This window comes from Vulpes vulpes, chromosome 14, assembly GCF_048418805.1.
Source record: "Vulpes vulpes isolate BD-2025 chromosome 14, VulVul3, whole genome shotgun sequence".
Classification (NCBI taxonomy): domain Eukaryota; kingdom Metazoa; phylum Chordata; class Mammalia; order Carnivora; family Canidae; genus Vulpes; species Vulpes vulpes.
In genome coordinates this window covers 76,491,206-76,503,648 of record NC_132793.1, presented here as the reverse complement: position 1 = coordinate 76,503,648, position 12,443 = coordinate 76,491,206, and the positions used below count along the sequence as shown (strand labels likewise).

The window sequence follows — 12,443 nt, the reverse complement described above, 5'->3', positions numbered from 1 at the left end:
TCATCAAGTGCTTGGTCAGATTAATAAAACCCTGTTTCTTTTTCCATACATGGTTATCTCTCTTAAGTAAACAGCTCTCTTGAATATTTGGACAAAGAGATTTTAGGGATTCAGTCCCCCCCTTTCCCTGATTTTGAAGCTGCTGTCAGCTATATTCCCCATCACTCACCTTCTTCTGGAGTAACTTGTACCTTCAATCCCTAATCATTTTTAGGATTCTGCATCTCAAACTATTTTGCATTGTTCTTCCTTGTCTTACCTTCAGACACTTCAACTTTCTCAGATATGTTAAGTAAATACTAATAACCCATTACCTTTTAATTCTCCAAAATTTCAAAATTTTGCTACAGAACTGCTATAGTTTTCTTGTAATTATTTGTGGTTTTTTTAAATATTTTATTTATTTATTCATGAGAGACACACAGAGAGAGACAGAGACATAGGAAGAGGGAGGAGAAGCAGGCTCCATGCAGGGAGCCTGATGTGGGACTCGATCCCAGGACTCTAGGATCATGCCCTGAGCCGAAGGCAGACGCTCAACCACTGAGCCACTCAGGCGTCCCTCTTGTAATTATTTGAATCCCCCTTTGAATCATGCGCCCAATTTGTCCACTTCTGCTTTGTGTCTATATCTTATCAAAATCAGGAGGGGTAGGGTGCCTGGGCCTGGGTGGCTCAGTTGGTTAAAGGTCCCATTCTTTATGTCCACTCAGGTCATGATCTCAGGGTTGTGGGATCCAGCCCCATGGTGGGCCCTGCTCCTCCCCCGATTTGCGCATTCACACACACTCTCTAATAAATAAATAAATCTTAAAAAAAAAATCAGGATGGATTTTCTGCTTTATTGGCTTTCCAAAGTTTCAGATTTAAGATGCATTTATCAATTCCAACTATCTTTTTTTGGTATTCTATTTTATAAAATCAACTTTGATCACTTTTAGACTTTTATGCTTTCACTGTTCTTACCAAATCCTTTTATTTCTGGTCTCTTTACATTAAAAATGGTAGTAGTAGCCACTTTAGCCACCTCCTACACATTTTAGAATAGTGTTTCATTTTCCTATATTTTATACAAGGCTTGTATTTTCTTCTTTAAACCTTTTTTCACCTATAAGTGTATTTCCATCAACACTGGCCTGGTACCCTTTTAAATTATTTAATACTAATTTTATTGCTTAAGGTTAAAACATATAAAATCTTTAAATTTTATGTCAAGTACATTCCTGATTTTTGGAAATGTTTTATGAACACACCCATAAAAGTGGGTATTATCTGTTCGAGAGATAAAATTTTACCTATAGTACTGAATCAAGTATTTATTCCATTTTATAATACTCTTTGTCCTTACATCTATATCTTACTTAAAATCTGCTAGGTATATCTAATATGAGAGAAGTATATTAAAGTCATCCACCAATTTCTTCTTGCATTTTTAACAGATTTTTCCTTTATATATTTGGAAATATATATATTTCCTTTATATATTTATTTGGTTGCCATATTTTTGTATGCATGTAGTTTTATGCATCTGTTTCTTTGTAAATCGGGATTTTTCGATTTTATAATGTTCATTTTTGTTTTACTGCTTTTAATTAATTTTAATCTACTTTCTTGTTCATATTCACTTAATATCTCTTTTCCTATCTTCTTTTTTCAATCTTTATCCCTTTGATTAAGGTGTTACAATTATAAATGGCTAACTTTCATTTTTCACTCGAATTTGAAAGTTTTTAAATGAGAGAATTAAGTCCATTCATATGTAGGGTAGGATGTACTTGATTTTTACTCTTCCATCTTACTTTATTTTAAAATTTTTAATATTTATTTTACATTTGTTTCCCTTTTCTCTCCCTTATGAATTTGAAATTCCTATCATACTTCCATATTCTACTAACAATTCACCTTCTGACAAAAACAAACAAAACAAAGGCTTTGCTATATAGATCTCTAGGAAGGTATTTTCTTGGCTAATATTTCAACAACTATTGTAGAGAAAGTCAATACAATAAATAAATAATAAATAATAAATAAATAACTATCTTCTAGCTCCAGAAAAGGATATAGTCAAATGCAAAAAAATCTTTCTTCTAGGACAGTATGAAGTCTGTTGATATATATACAGTCTCATTCACAGTCAGAGGTTTTGTAAGCAGCTACATTCATCTCAAAGCCTGAATATTTCTTGTAGTTGCCTCTCTTTCTAACAAGATGAAAACAAGTTTACCTAGCACAAGTTTTAACTAAATTCTGTTCAGGAATACAGACTTCCACCTTCCTATTTCCTTCTCATGATCAGACACACATTTTTCTGCCATTCCTCATAAACAAAGTATAACTATTTCCCCCACCAAAATTCACTGTTTTCACCAACATAATCTTTTTTCACCTTACCTTCACATACTTTCTGCTCCAATCTCATTCTACCCCTGGTTTTCTAAGATTGTTCAATATTTTTGGTTCCTGATTAGATTTTCCCTTGTATTGTGCATTCTTCATCAAGAGTTCTCATTTAGCACTTTTGTTAGATATTCTTAGACTATCCTTAAAAATTCAATAATACATGTATATATGTATGTGTGTATATATATGCATGTGTATACATTTATGCACATGTATGTATCTTTATTGTCTTCTATCTAGAGTTTCCCACTTTGATTCATTAGTTATTGGTTAGAAAAGTAGTTCTTACTTACTAGAGGGAGGTATCATCTCCCTAAAAGGTACCTAAGTATGTGTAGGAATATCTGTGGTTCTTACAATGACTGAAATATCTGAAATTTGATGCTTATTTCAGAGATGCTGGATGTTCATCTCAATGGACCTGAGGAAAAAGATCTCTCATCTCCTACCAAGAGATAACTGACAACGTTAAACATCTGTTTCACATTTGGACAAACATGGACCATGCCAATCTAATGCCCAATTTGTCAATGATTTCCAGGAAGCAAAAGGAAACAGTAATAAAATCATGGCCAGGTCAATGAGTAGGCAAGGAATTGAATATAAAAAAGAGACACTAGAGGTTTGTGAGTTTTGCTTATCTTTTCAAAGAACCAGCTCTTAGTTTTACTGATCCCATATATGCAGTTCTTGGAGATGTAAAGTTAGGTTGTTACATATTGTTTTGAGTTGACTGAGTTTCACGTTCATTTTGGATATTAACCCCTTAACCAATACATGATTTGCAAAATTTCTCTCATTATGTGGGTCTTTTCATTTTGTTAATTGTCCCACCCCCAGGTGCCCCTGGTTAATTGCTTCTTTTGCTCTGCAGATTTGGGAGGCAATGTAGTCCCTTGTTAATTTTTTGTTGATGTTGTTTGTGGTTTTGATGTCATACCCAAAAAGTCACTGCCAAAACTAGTATTAACGAACTCCTTTCCCTATGTTTTCTTTTAGGAGTTTCATGCTATCAGGTCTTATATTTAAGTCTTTGACCCATTTTGAGTTAATTTTTGGGAGTGCAGTGAGACAGTGATCCAATTTCCTTGTTCTGCATGTGTTTCCCCAGCACTATTTGTTGAAAGACTATCCTTTCCCTGTTGGGTATTCTTGGCTCCCTTGTTGAATATTAGTTGACCATATATGCCAGGGTTTAATTTCAGGCTCTCTATTCTGTTCTGCTGGTCTTTCTATCTTTGTGCCAGTATAATATTGCTTCTATTACGATGGCTTTGTAGTATAGTTCAAATCAGGGAGTATGATACCTCCAGATTTTCTTTCTCTCTTTTCTCTCAGGATTGCTTTGGCTATTGGGGTCTTTTGCAGTTCCATACAAATTTTAGGATTGTTTCTTTTACTTCTGTGAAGAATGACTTTTGTATTTTGATGGGGATCACATTAAATCTGTAGATGGCTTTGAGAAGTATGGCCATTTTAACAATATTTATCCTTTTGATCCATGAACATGGGTTGTCTTTACATTATACAGATCTTTACTTTCTTGTCAAAATTTACTTCCTACTCATTTTATTGTTTTGATGCTACTGTGGATGGAATGGTTTTAATTCTCTTTCAGATGCTTTATCTGTGTAAAGGAATGTAACTGATGTTTCTATGTTAATTTTGTATCCCACCATGTAACTGAAAACACTGATTAATTTCAATAGTATTTGGACTGACTTGGGATTTTCTATATATAGGATCATATCAGCCTATCCTTACATTGCTCCTGATCTTAGGGGAAATAGTTTCCAATTTTTCTTTACTGACTATCAGAATCTTAGCTGTAGGTGTGTCATACACAACCCTCCTTATGTTGAGGTATGTTCCTTCTACAACCAATCGGTTAAGGGTTTTTATCATGAAAGGATGTTGTATTTTGTCAAATGCTTTTTCCTGATTCTATCCAGATAATCACGTGATTTTTGTCTTTCACCTTATTGAAGTGATATACTGAATTTATTGATTTGTGTATAAATCCCATTTGGTCATGGTGTAAATCCTTATAAAGTGTTCTTGAATTTGGTTTGCTAATATTCTGCTGAAATTTTTCCCATCTATACTCATCAGGGATAAAAGTCTACAGTTTTCTTGTGGTATCCTGTTTGCTTTTGGTATCAAAGTAACGCTGGCCTTGCAGAATAGGTTTGCAAGTGTTTCCCCCCACTCAATGTTTTGGAAGAGTTTGAGGAGGATTGGTATTAATTTCTTCTTTAAATGTTTGGTAGAATTCTGCAGTGAAATGCTTCAGTTGTGGACATTTCTATGTCGAGAATTTTTTTTATTATTGATTCAATCTCTTTGTTATTGTTCTGCTCAAATTTTCTTTCTGATTCACTCTTGATAGGTTGTGTATTTCTAGAAATGGCATTCATTTCTTCTAGATTATGTAAGTTGCTGACATATAATTGTTTAGAGTAGTCTCATAATTCTATGTATTTCTGTAGTATCAGTTATCTCCTCTTTCATTTCTAATTTTATTTTTTCTTTCTTTCCCTTAGTCTAGCTAAAGGTTTGTCAGTTTTGCTTATCTTTTCAAAGAACCAGTTCTTAGTTTTACTGATCCCATATATGCAGTTCTTTGAGATGTAAAGTTAGGTTGTTTTTTGAGATCTTTCTAATTTCTTAGTATGTATATTTATTGCTATGAATTTTTCTCTCAAAACTGCTTTTGCTGCACACCAGAATATTTGATATGTGTTTTCATTTTCACTTATTTCAAAACCATTTTTTTCTTTTGATTTCCTCTTTGACTTAATGGTTTAGAAGAGTGTGATTTAGCTTCCACATATTTGTACATCCATCCTTTCACTTTCTTCTTATTTTTGATTTCTAGATTCTGACCACTGCTGTGATCAGAAAAAACAGTTGGTATGATTTTAAACTTACTAAATTTGTTAATATCAGATCTATTGTCTTAATCCCTATATCTCTCATATACAGTCCCTGAGAAGTCCTGGCTTTAATAATTAGAATCAATAATAAGAGTAGATATAAAGATAAAGGAACTATGGTGCGAGATATGGTGGGAGCTCAGATGCCAACAGACTCCTGTGAGTCTTATTCTTAGCTTTAAGATAAACATACAACTGCCCTGGAGGCTTTATTAACACCTGAGGGAAAGAAAATTTTGCCAGCAGCGATTATTAAAAATTGGTCCTGACACAGACTCCTCACCTTGCCTTAAATCATATCAACATGGGTGCCTGGGTGGTTCAGTCAGTTAAATGTCTGCCTTCGTTTGAGGTCATGATCCCAGGGTCCTGGAATTGAGCCCCGCCTGGGGTTCCTTGCTCAGTGGGGAGTCTGCTTCTCCCTCTCCCCGGCCCCTTACTCTCTCTCTCAAATAAATAAATAAATAAATAAATAAAATCTTTAAAAGAAACTCCACACGAATATAATCCCTCCGAACAGATTTAGAGTATACATTACCTCATCTTCAAAGAAGAAAATAATATATTTTTTCCCTAAACTACAACTCTGTTATAGAACATTAGTTTTAAACCTTAACCAACATTGGAAAAAAAAAAAAAAAAAAACTTCAATCAAGATTGAAAGGACAGACATAGTGAAGGGCAAACACAATGGAGGTTTTTTGTTGTTTTTTTTTTTTTTTTTAAGATTTTATTTATTTACTCATGAGAGACACAGAGAAAGAGAGGAAGAGACACAGGCAGAGGGAGAAGCAGACTCTATGCAGGGAGCCTGACGTGGGACTCAATCCTGCGACTCCAGGATCATGCCCTGGTCTGAAGGCAGGCCCTAAACCGCTGAGCCATCTAAGGATCCTCATAATGGAGAGGAGTTTGAAGAAAAACCAGAAAGAAGCCATGGAAAATGTTTCCAAAAGGGAAGAAGCAATGTAAGAACATTCAATTTTATTGGATTTTATTCAATTTTATTGAATTCTATTTTATTCTTATAAGAACTTCTTATTTTATTCAATTGTGAAGTCAAATGCTAACAAAAGACCATGAAGGACATCAACAGTAAATTTTCCACTGAAGACAGTCAATGACCCTGGAAAGTGAGTATTAGTGGAGTCAAAATCAGACTGAGATAGACTGAGGAGTTTGAAAACTGGAAATAAAATTGGAAAGAGAGAAAGAAATAGGACCTAAATAATAATGACAGCAAACACTTATGTAGTACCCCTAGGTGCCAGGAAATATTAAGAGCATTAATATCATTAATTAATTATTAATATGCCAGGAAATATTAAGAGCATTAATATCATTAATTAATATAATTAATATCATACATTAATATCAACTAATGTAGTATGCACAAAATATTAGGTTTGTTTGTTTTGACTATCACCACTTTAAGATGGGAAAAGTATGGAGGTGTTGTTTTTTTTTTATTTATATTTTTATTTTTAAGGTATGGAGATTTTGGGCACCTGGGTGGCTCAGTGGTTGAGCATCTGCCTTTGGCTCAGATGTGATCCCAGGTCATGGGATCAACTCCCACATCACACTCTCCAATGGGAGCCCGCTTCTCCTATGTCTCTGCCTCTCTGTGTATCTCATGAACAGATAAATAAAATCTTTTTTAAAAAATAAAGTATTGAGATTTTAATGTAAAAACAGAGCTGGAAAGTGGTGGAAAAAAGATTAATATTAATTAATTTAATTTTTTAAGCAGAATTTCACATTTATGGAAAAGCTGAGAGAATAAAAAGAACTTTTGTACTCTTCACCCAGATTCCTCAAATGTCATCATTTTACTACACGTGCTTTTGGTTTTCTATATATGCACAGATATTTTGTTTCCTAAATTGATAAAAATTAAGGATTTATCCTTAAACATCAAAATACTTTATTGTAAACTTTGTAATAAAAGGAATGTTCTTACATTGCTACAGTAAAGTGATTTAAAAATTAGGAATTTTAAACACTGAAGCAATAAATACTATTACCTAATCTACAGATTTTGAGATTTTGCCAATTAGTCCTATCAAATCCCACCAAATCCATTACAGAAAAAGAAAATCCAAATTTATGTGTTGCACAGAGTTGTCATATCTTTTTAATCTCTCTTTTTTTTTTTTGGCATTTTAAAGAGTACAAGCCAGTTATTTCACAGTATACCCTCACTTGGGTTTGTCTCATGTTTCATCTTGATTATATTTAAGCCATTCACTTTTGGCAAGAAGTCAACAGACCTGAGGTTAAGTTCTATTCACTATATCATATCAGAAGGTATTTGATCCTATTGCTGGCAATGTACATTATGTTCATTTGGTTCAGGTAGCATCTGCTAGGTTTCTCCATCGTAAATCAAAAGTCACTAATTTATGCTTTGTAATGTTATATACTTTGAAACTGTACAAATAACCTCTGGCTACTCAAACTTTCACCCCTACTTTTTAGCATTTGTTAATGATTCTTACCTCAATCATTATTGTGATGGTATACAAATGGTAATATTCTAATTCCATCATTCCTTCTACATTTATTAGTTTTGCATTGTAAGAAAGAGCTTACCTTTCTCCCTCATTCATTCATTCATTCATTCATTCATTCATTCATTCTACTGTGGCCTCAAGAGATTCTTACCCAATTCATTAGGCCATAATCCTTTTACTACAATTTATTTTGTTTTCTAAATTGGCCACTGGGAGCCCTTCAAGCTGGCTTTTGTGTCTTTCTGACACATCTCTATCATTCTGTGAACATTTCCTTGCTTTTTTTAGCCCAACAAGATGTTGCAGTATCATCTTTTCCTTTCTTTGCTCTAGCTTTAAAATCAGCCATTTCTCTAAGGAGACCTGGTTCCTTTGAGGGGTGAATGCAATTTAAAAACCAAGGTCTACCAAAAAGAATGCAGTACTACATTTTAGAACATGCACAAACCTTGAAAACATGGTAAGTTAAAAAAGCCAGACAAAAAAGGCCACTTGACGTATGATTCTATTTATATGAAACATGCAGAATAAGCAAATCCATAAAGACAAAGTAGATTAGTGGTTGTTAAGGGCTAGAAAAAGGGAAGGATCAGTTTGAGCCACAGGATTCTTTTACTGGAATGATAAAAATGTACAGGAATTACATAGTAGTGATGGTTGCACAACCTTAAGAATATACCAACAACTGTTAAATTATGTGAGTGAATTTTATGGTATAAAATTATATCTCAATTTAAAAAAAAAAACAAGATCTAGGCACTAGATGTGCTTATTTGTATTTGGTATTATTGCATGCAGGCCCTCTCCAAGAAATAGATGTTTGTATATATTGAGTAATATTTGCATTCATATGTGCACACTTAAATGTGTGTGGACACACATACATGCATTTATACACTCACACACATCTCGAATATAAAACCCATGAAGTTCACATTGATATCTCCATTTCCAATCTAACACTACAGCATTTATTGCATTTCAATTTGTAATTCCCTTCCACAACAGTGTAAAATCTTAGAAACATAATTTGAATCCAAACAGTTAAGCTCTCTTAGCCAGTAGACTTTAAGATGTCCATTTATTTTAACACTATTATTGACTAAAATCCAGTTAAATTCAGGAAAGACCTATTAATTGGTACTCACAGTTATACTGTCCAAGAGTTTAGCCATATGTTTAATAATTTCACCATGTTGTGCAGGTTGCATTTGCAGTAATTTCTTAATAACAACCACACTTTCAGCAACAACTATTTCTGGAAAAGATAGAAATTATTCATATTAGATATGTGTAATGCAATTTAAATGTAATATCCTTGGTAAAATATGAATTTAAATTAGCAAAATATTCTACATGTTTTAAATGACTAGGTGAGAACGATAACTACAAGTATATTTCCAAATGTTGGGGGTGAACATTTCTTAAGTAGAAGATTATACTTTAATTTCTAACTTCTGTTGTTGCCTCCTAGTTTCTAATATCCCTTTCCAATGCCTGGATCCTTGAGTCAGAAGAGCCAAGGGAGGGCGGATAGATTTTGCTGTTCACCAAACTAAAAAAAAATTCCGTAAGTGGTATGTACAAAATACGAGTACTAAGGATCATCAGTTGTGTGAATCATTAATAGTAAGAAAGGTGTTACTATAGAAATAGCCTGACTTCAGAGCCAGAATTAGTACACTTATGTGCTGGATTCTCTCCATTTGCCTGGTGAATCCAATCTCTGACTTTCCTGACCCACTCTGTGCCCTTAGAGGTTGATCTCTGCAGATTGCATCAACCAAACTCCCTTGTCCCTAGCTTCCAGCTATGTTTAGCTAATAGGAAGCACCAGCAGGTCAAAGAGCAGAAGGAGATCGTATTTACTATCCTGGATCTTTCTACTGCCAGGTCTACCTGGTAGTGTATGCATTCATCTATTGATAGTTTCAATTCTTCTGGAATGGCTCTCGCCTGCTGAGTCTGGTAACTGCTCCCACTACTCACACCCCTTCCCTTCAATTCTAGGTATGATAAAGGGGTTTCCCACTGTCACTAGCCTGTTAGTCCCAGAGTGTTACATCATACCTTCTTGGTTTCTCTTAATCCTGCCCATACCTTATAAATAGTTCCTTTATTAAATTCTCTTCAATCATCCTTTATAAAAAGTGTACCATCTGTTTCTTGCCAGGGCCTTAACTAATATAGTAATTGGTCCTAGGAGTGGCTCCAAGGAAGCAGATCCTGAAACTGGGATTCTGGGATTGAGTTATCACACTGAAGTTGCTAATCACTGGTCCAGAATTACATTTTTGGTGGTACCAGCAGAGAATTGTAATCCAATTAGTCAGAGCACCTAAACTTATGTATGGAATGAATCTTATATAAACAATTATCAATGCTACTGATGTCAAATAAGTAAGTCAACAATAGGGATCCCTGGGTGGCTCAGCAGTTTGGCGCCTGCCTTTGACCCAGGGCACGATCCTGGAGACCGGGGATCGAATCCCGCGTCGGGCTCCCGGTGCATGGAGCCTGCTTTTCCCTCTGCCTGTGTCTCTGCCTCTCTCTCTCTCTCTCTCTGTGTGTGACTATCATAAATTTAAAAAAAATTTTTAAACAAAAGTAAGTCAACAATGCCTTTATTTATTATTTTGACATTTTTTTTATTAATAGGGTTTCATGGACATGAAGAGATTCCCCTGGCATATAACAAATAAACAAAGGTTTATTTTTAATATTATAATGGAAATACCATGATTTCTGTTATTATTTTCTCTGAAATATATCTTCTTATCTAGCTCCCTTTAAGAATACATGTAAAATTTTTATGATTCTAATCATTAAACATACATTTTTTCAAACTGTACCTCTTTCTCCAGAAGGTTAAATGAAGGTTATACGCTTTAGTTTATGGTATGATAAATTTCTTTCTCTTTTACAGTAACATGTAGTAGGTACCTTATCTTCATGATTTTAAAGATGAAGAGAGGAAATGCACTAGATTTACATGACTTTGTCCAGAATCCAGAATGTACCATTCATCTCTAAACTCTAAGAGGTGCAACTATTTACTTACACAAAGACCACCACTTTGACCTTTGATGAAAACAAAGATTAAGATCCTGACTTTCTCAAACTTATACTCTAGTAAGAAAAATTAAAAGTAATGAATATGCAAAGTAGAATATGGTAAATGTGATTTTAAGAAACCAGAGTATTTTTTATTTTTAAAACATATTATTGCAAAACTAGACCAAGAAAAAAATATTGCATTACTTTAATTATACACGAGAGGTAGGATTAGCTATAGTTAAAATATATATTTAGCATCATTTATCCTTTGATGCTATATCCTTTCCTATTGTTGTTATAAATTACCACAAATGTAGTGGCTTCAAACAACACAAATTTAGCATCATACAGTTCTAGAGTCAGAAGTTAACAGTTTAACCTTTATGGGGCTAAAAGCAAGATATCAACATGACTACATCTCTACAGAGGTTCTAAGAAAAAATCCACTCTTTACCTTTTCCAGCTTCTACAGGCTGTCCGTATTCCTCGGCTCAAGGCCCCATTCTGGCAATGGTATCGCTCCAAGCTCTGCTTCAGACATGACTTTCTTGACCTCCCTCCTTCCCTTAAGGACCCTTCTGGTCTCCATCTCAAGAATCTTAATCATATCTGCAAAGTCCCTTCTGCCATGGAAGGTGGCATATTCATAGGTTCTGAACATAAGGACCTGGACATCTCTGGCAGGAATCCTATTCGGCCTCACCCGTGTGCCTTCTCATCCCTTCACGTAATCCTACCCTACTTTTCCTTTATACTATTCCCTATACTATTCACAGGACTGTGGTGTTGCTCTACCAGAAGCAAAAAATGATTCTGTATTCTGGACCTTTCCTGGCTTCTGCCTTGTCCTTAACAAAACCTCATGGTCCTTACTCTAAGATGTATAGCCCAATTTTTAAAATTTAATTTCATTTTGGTACGAACACCTAACATGAGATCTACCCTCATAACAAAATTTAGTTACATTAATGTTGACTATAGGTATAATATTGTACAGCAAATCTCTAGAGCTTATTCAACTTGCTTAAATGAAACATTACGTTTTCTGTTTAGTAATTCCCTGGGTTCCCTTTTCCTCCACCACTGGCTACTTGCATTCCACTCTCTAATTCTATGAATTTGACTATTTTAGGCTTCTCACACAAAGCGGAATCATTCAATATTTGGCTTTTTGTGGCAGGTTTATTTCACCTAGCATTGTCTTCAAGGTTACTACGGTCTACTATTATCCTCATTTTACAAATGAAGAATCTGAAGCACAGGGAGATTGAGTAATTTATTCAAGACAGCATTAACTTTCAAACACAGGTAGTGTAGTTCTGCATGTTAGCGGATAGCTCACAACAGAGTAAGTGGTCAATACACAGAACTATAATACACTTGTTTTATATTACTGTCTCCTTTCATTGGACTGTTAACTCTGTAAATGCAGGAACCTTTTATAGGCTGAATGAGTATCTTATTTAGCTATTCAACATATACTAATTACCCCCAATGTATTCCAGTTCTCAATAAATATTTATTGAATTATGTA

At 34.3% G+C, this 12,443-nt stretch overlaps 1 protein-coding gene across 4 annotated transcripts in view; it reads right to left on the bottom strand.

Annotated features, from left to right (window-relative positions):
- Positions 1–12,443, bottom strand: part of AP3B1 (adaptor related protein complex 3 subunit beta 1) — a 261,798-nt gene that overhangs the window by 122,810 nt on the left and 126,545 nt on the right. For all 4 annotated transcript variants that reach the window (XR_003234954.2, XR_011997056.1, XM_025998266.2 and 1 more), the window contains exon 14: positions 9,001–9,110. Coding sequence is in view for 2 of the 4 variants with exons in the window: in XM_025998266.2 (XP_025854051.2) it covers positions 9,001–9,110 (110 nt within the window). In the remaining 2 variants the exon portion in view is untranslated. The remainder of the gene's footprint in view (positions 1–9,000; positions 9,111–12,443) is intronic.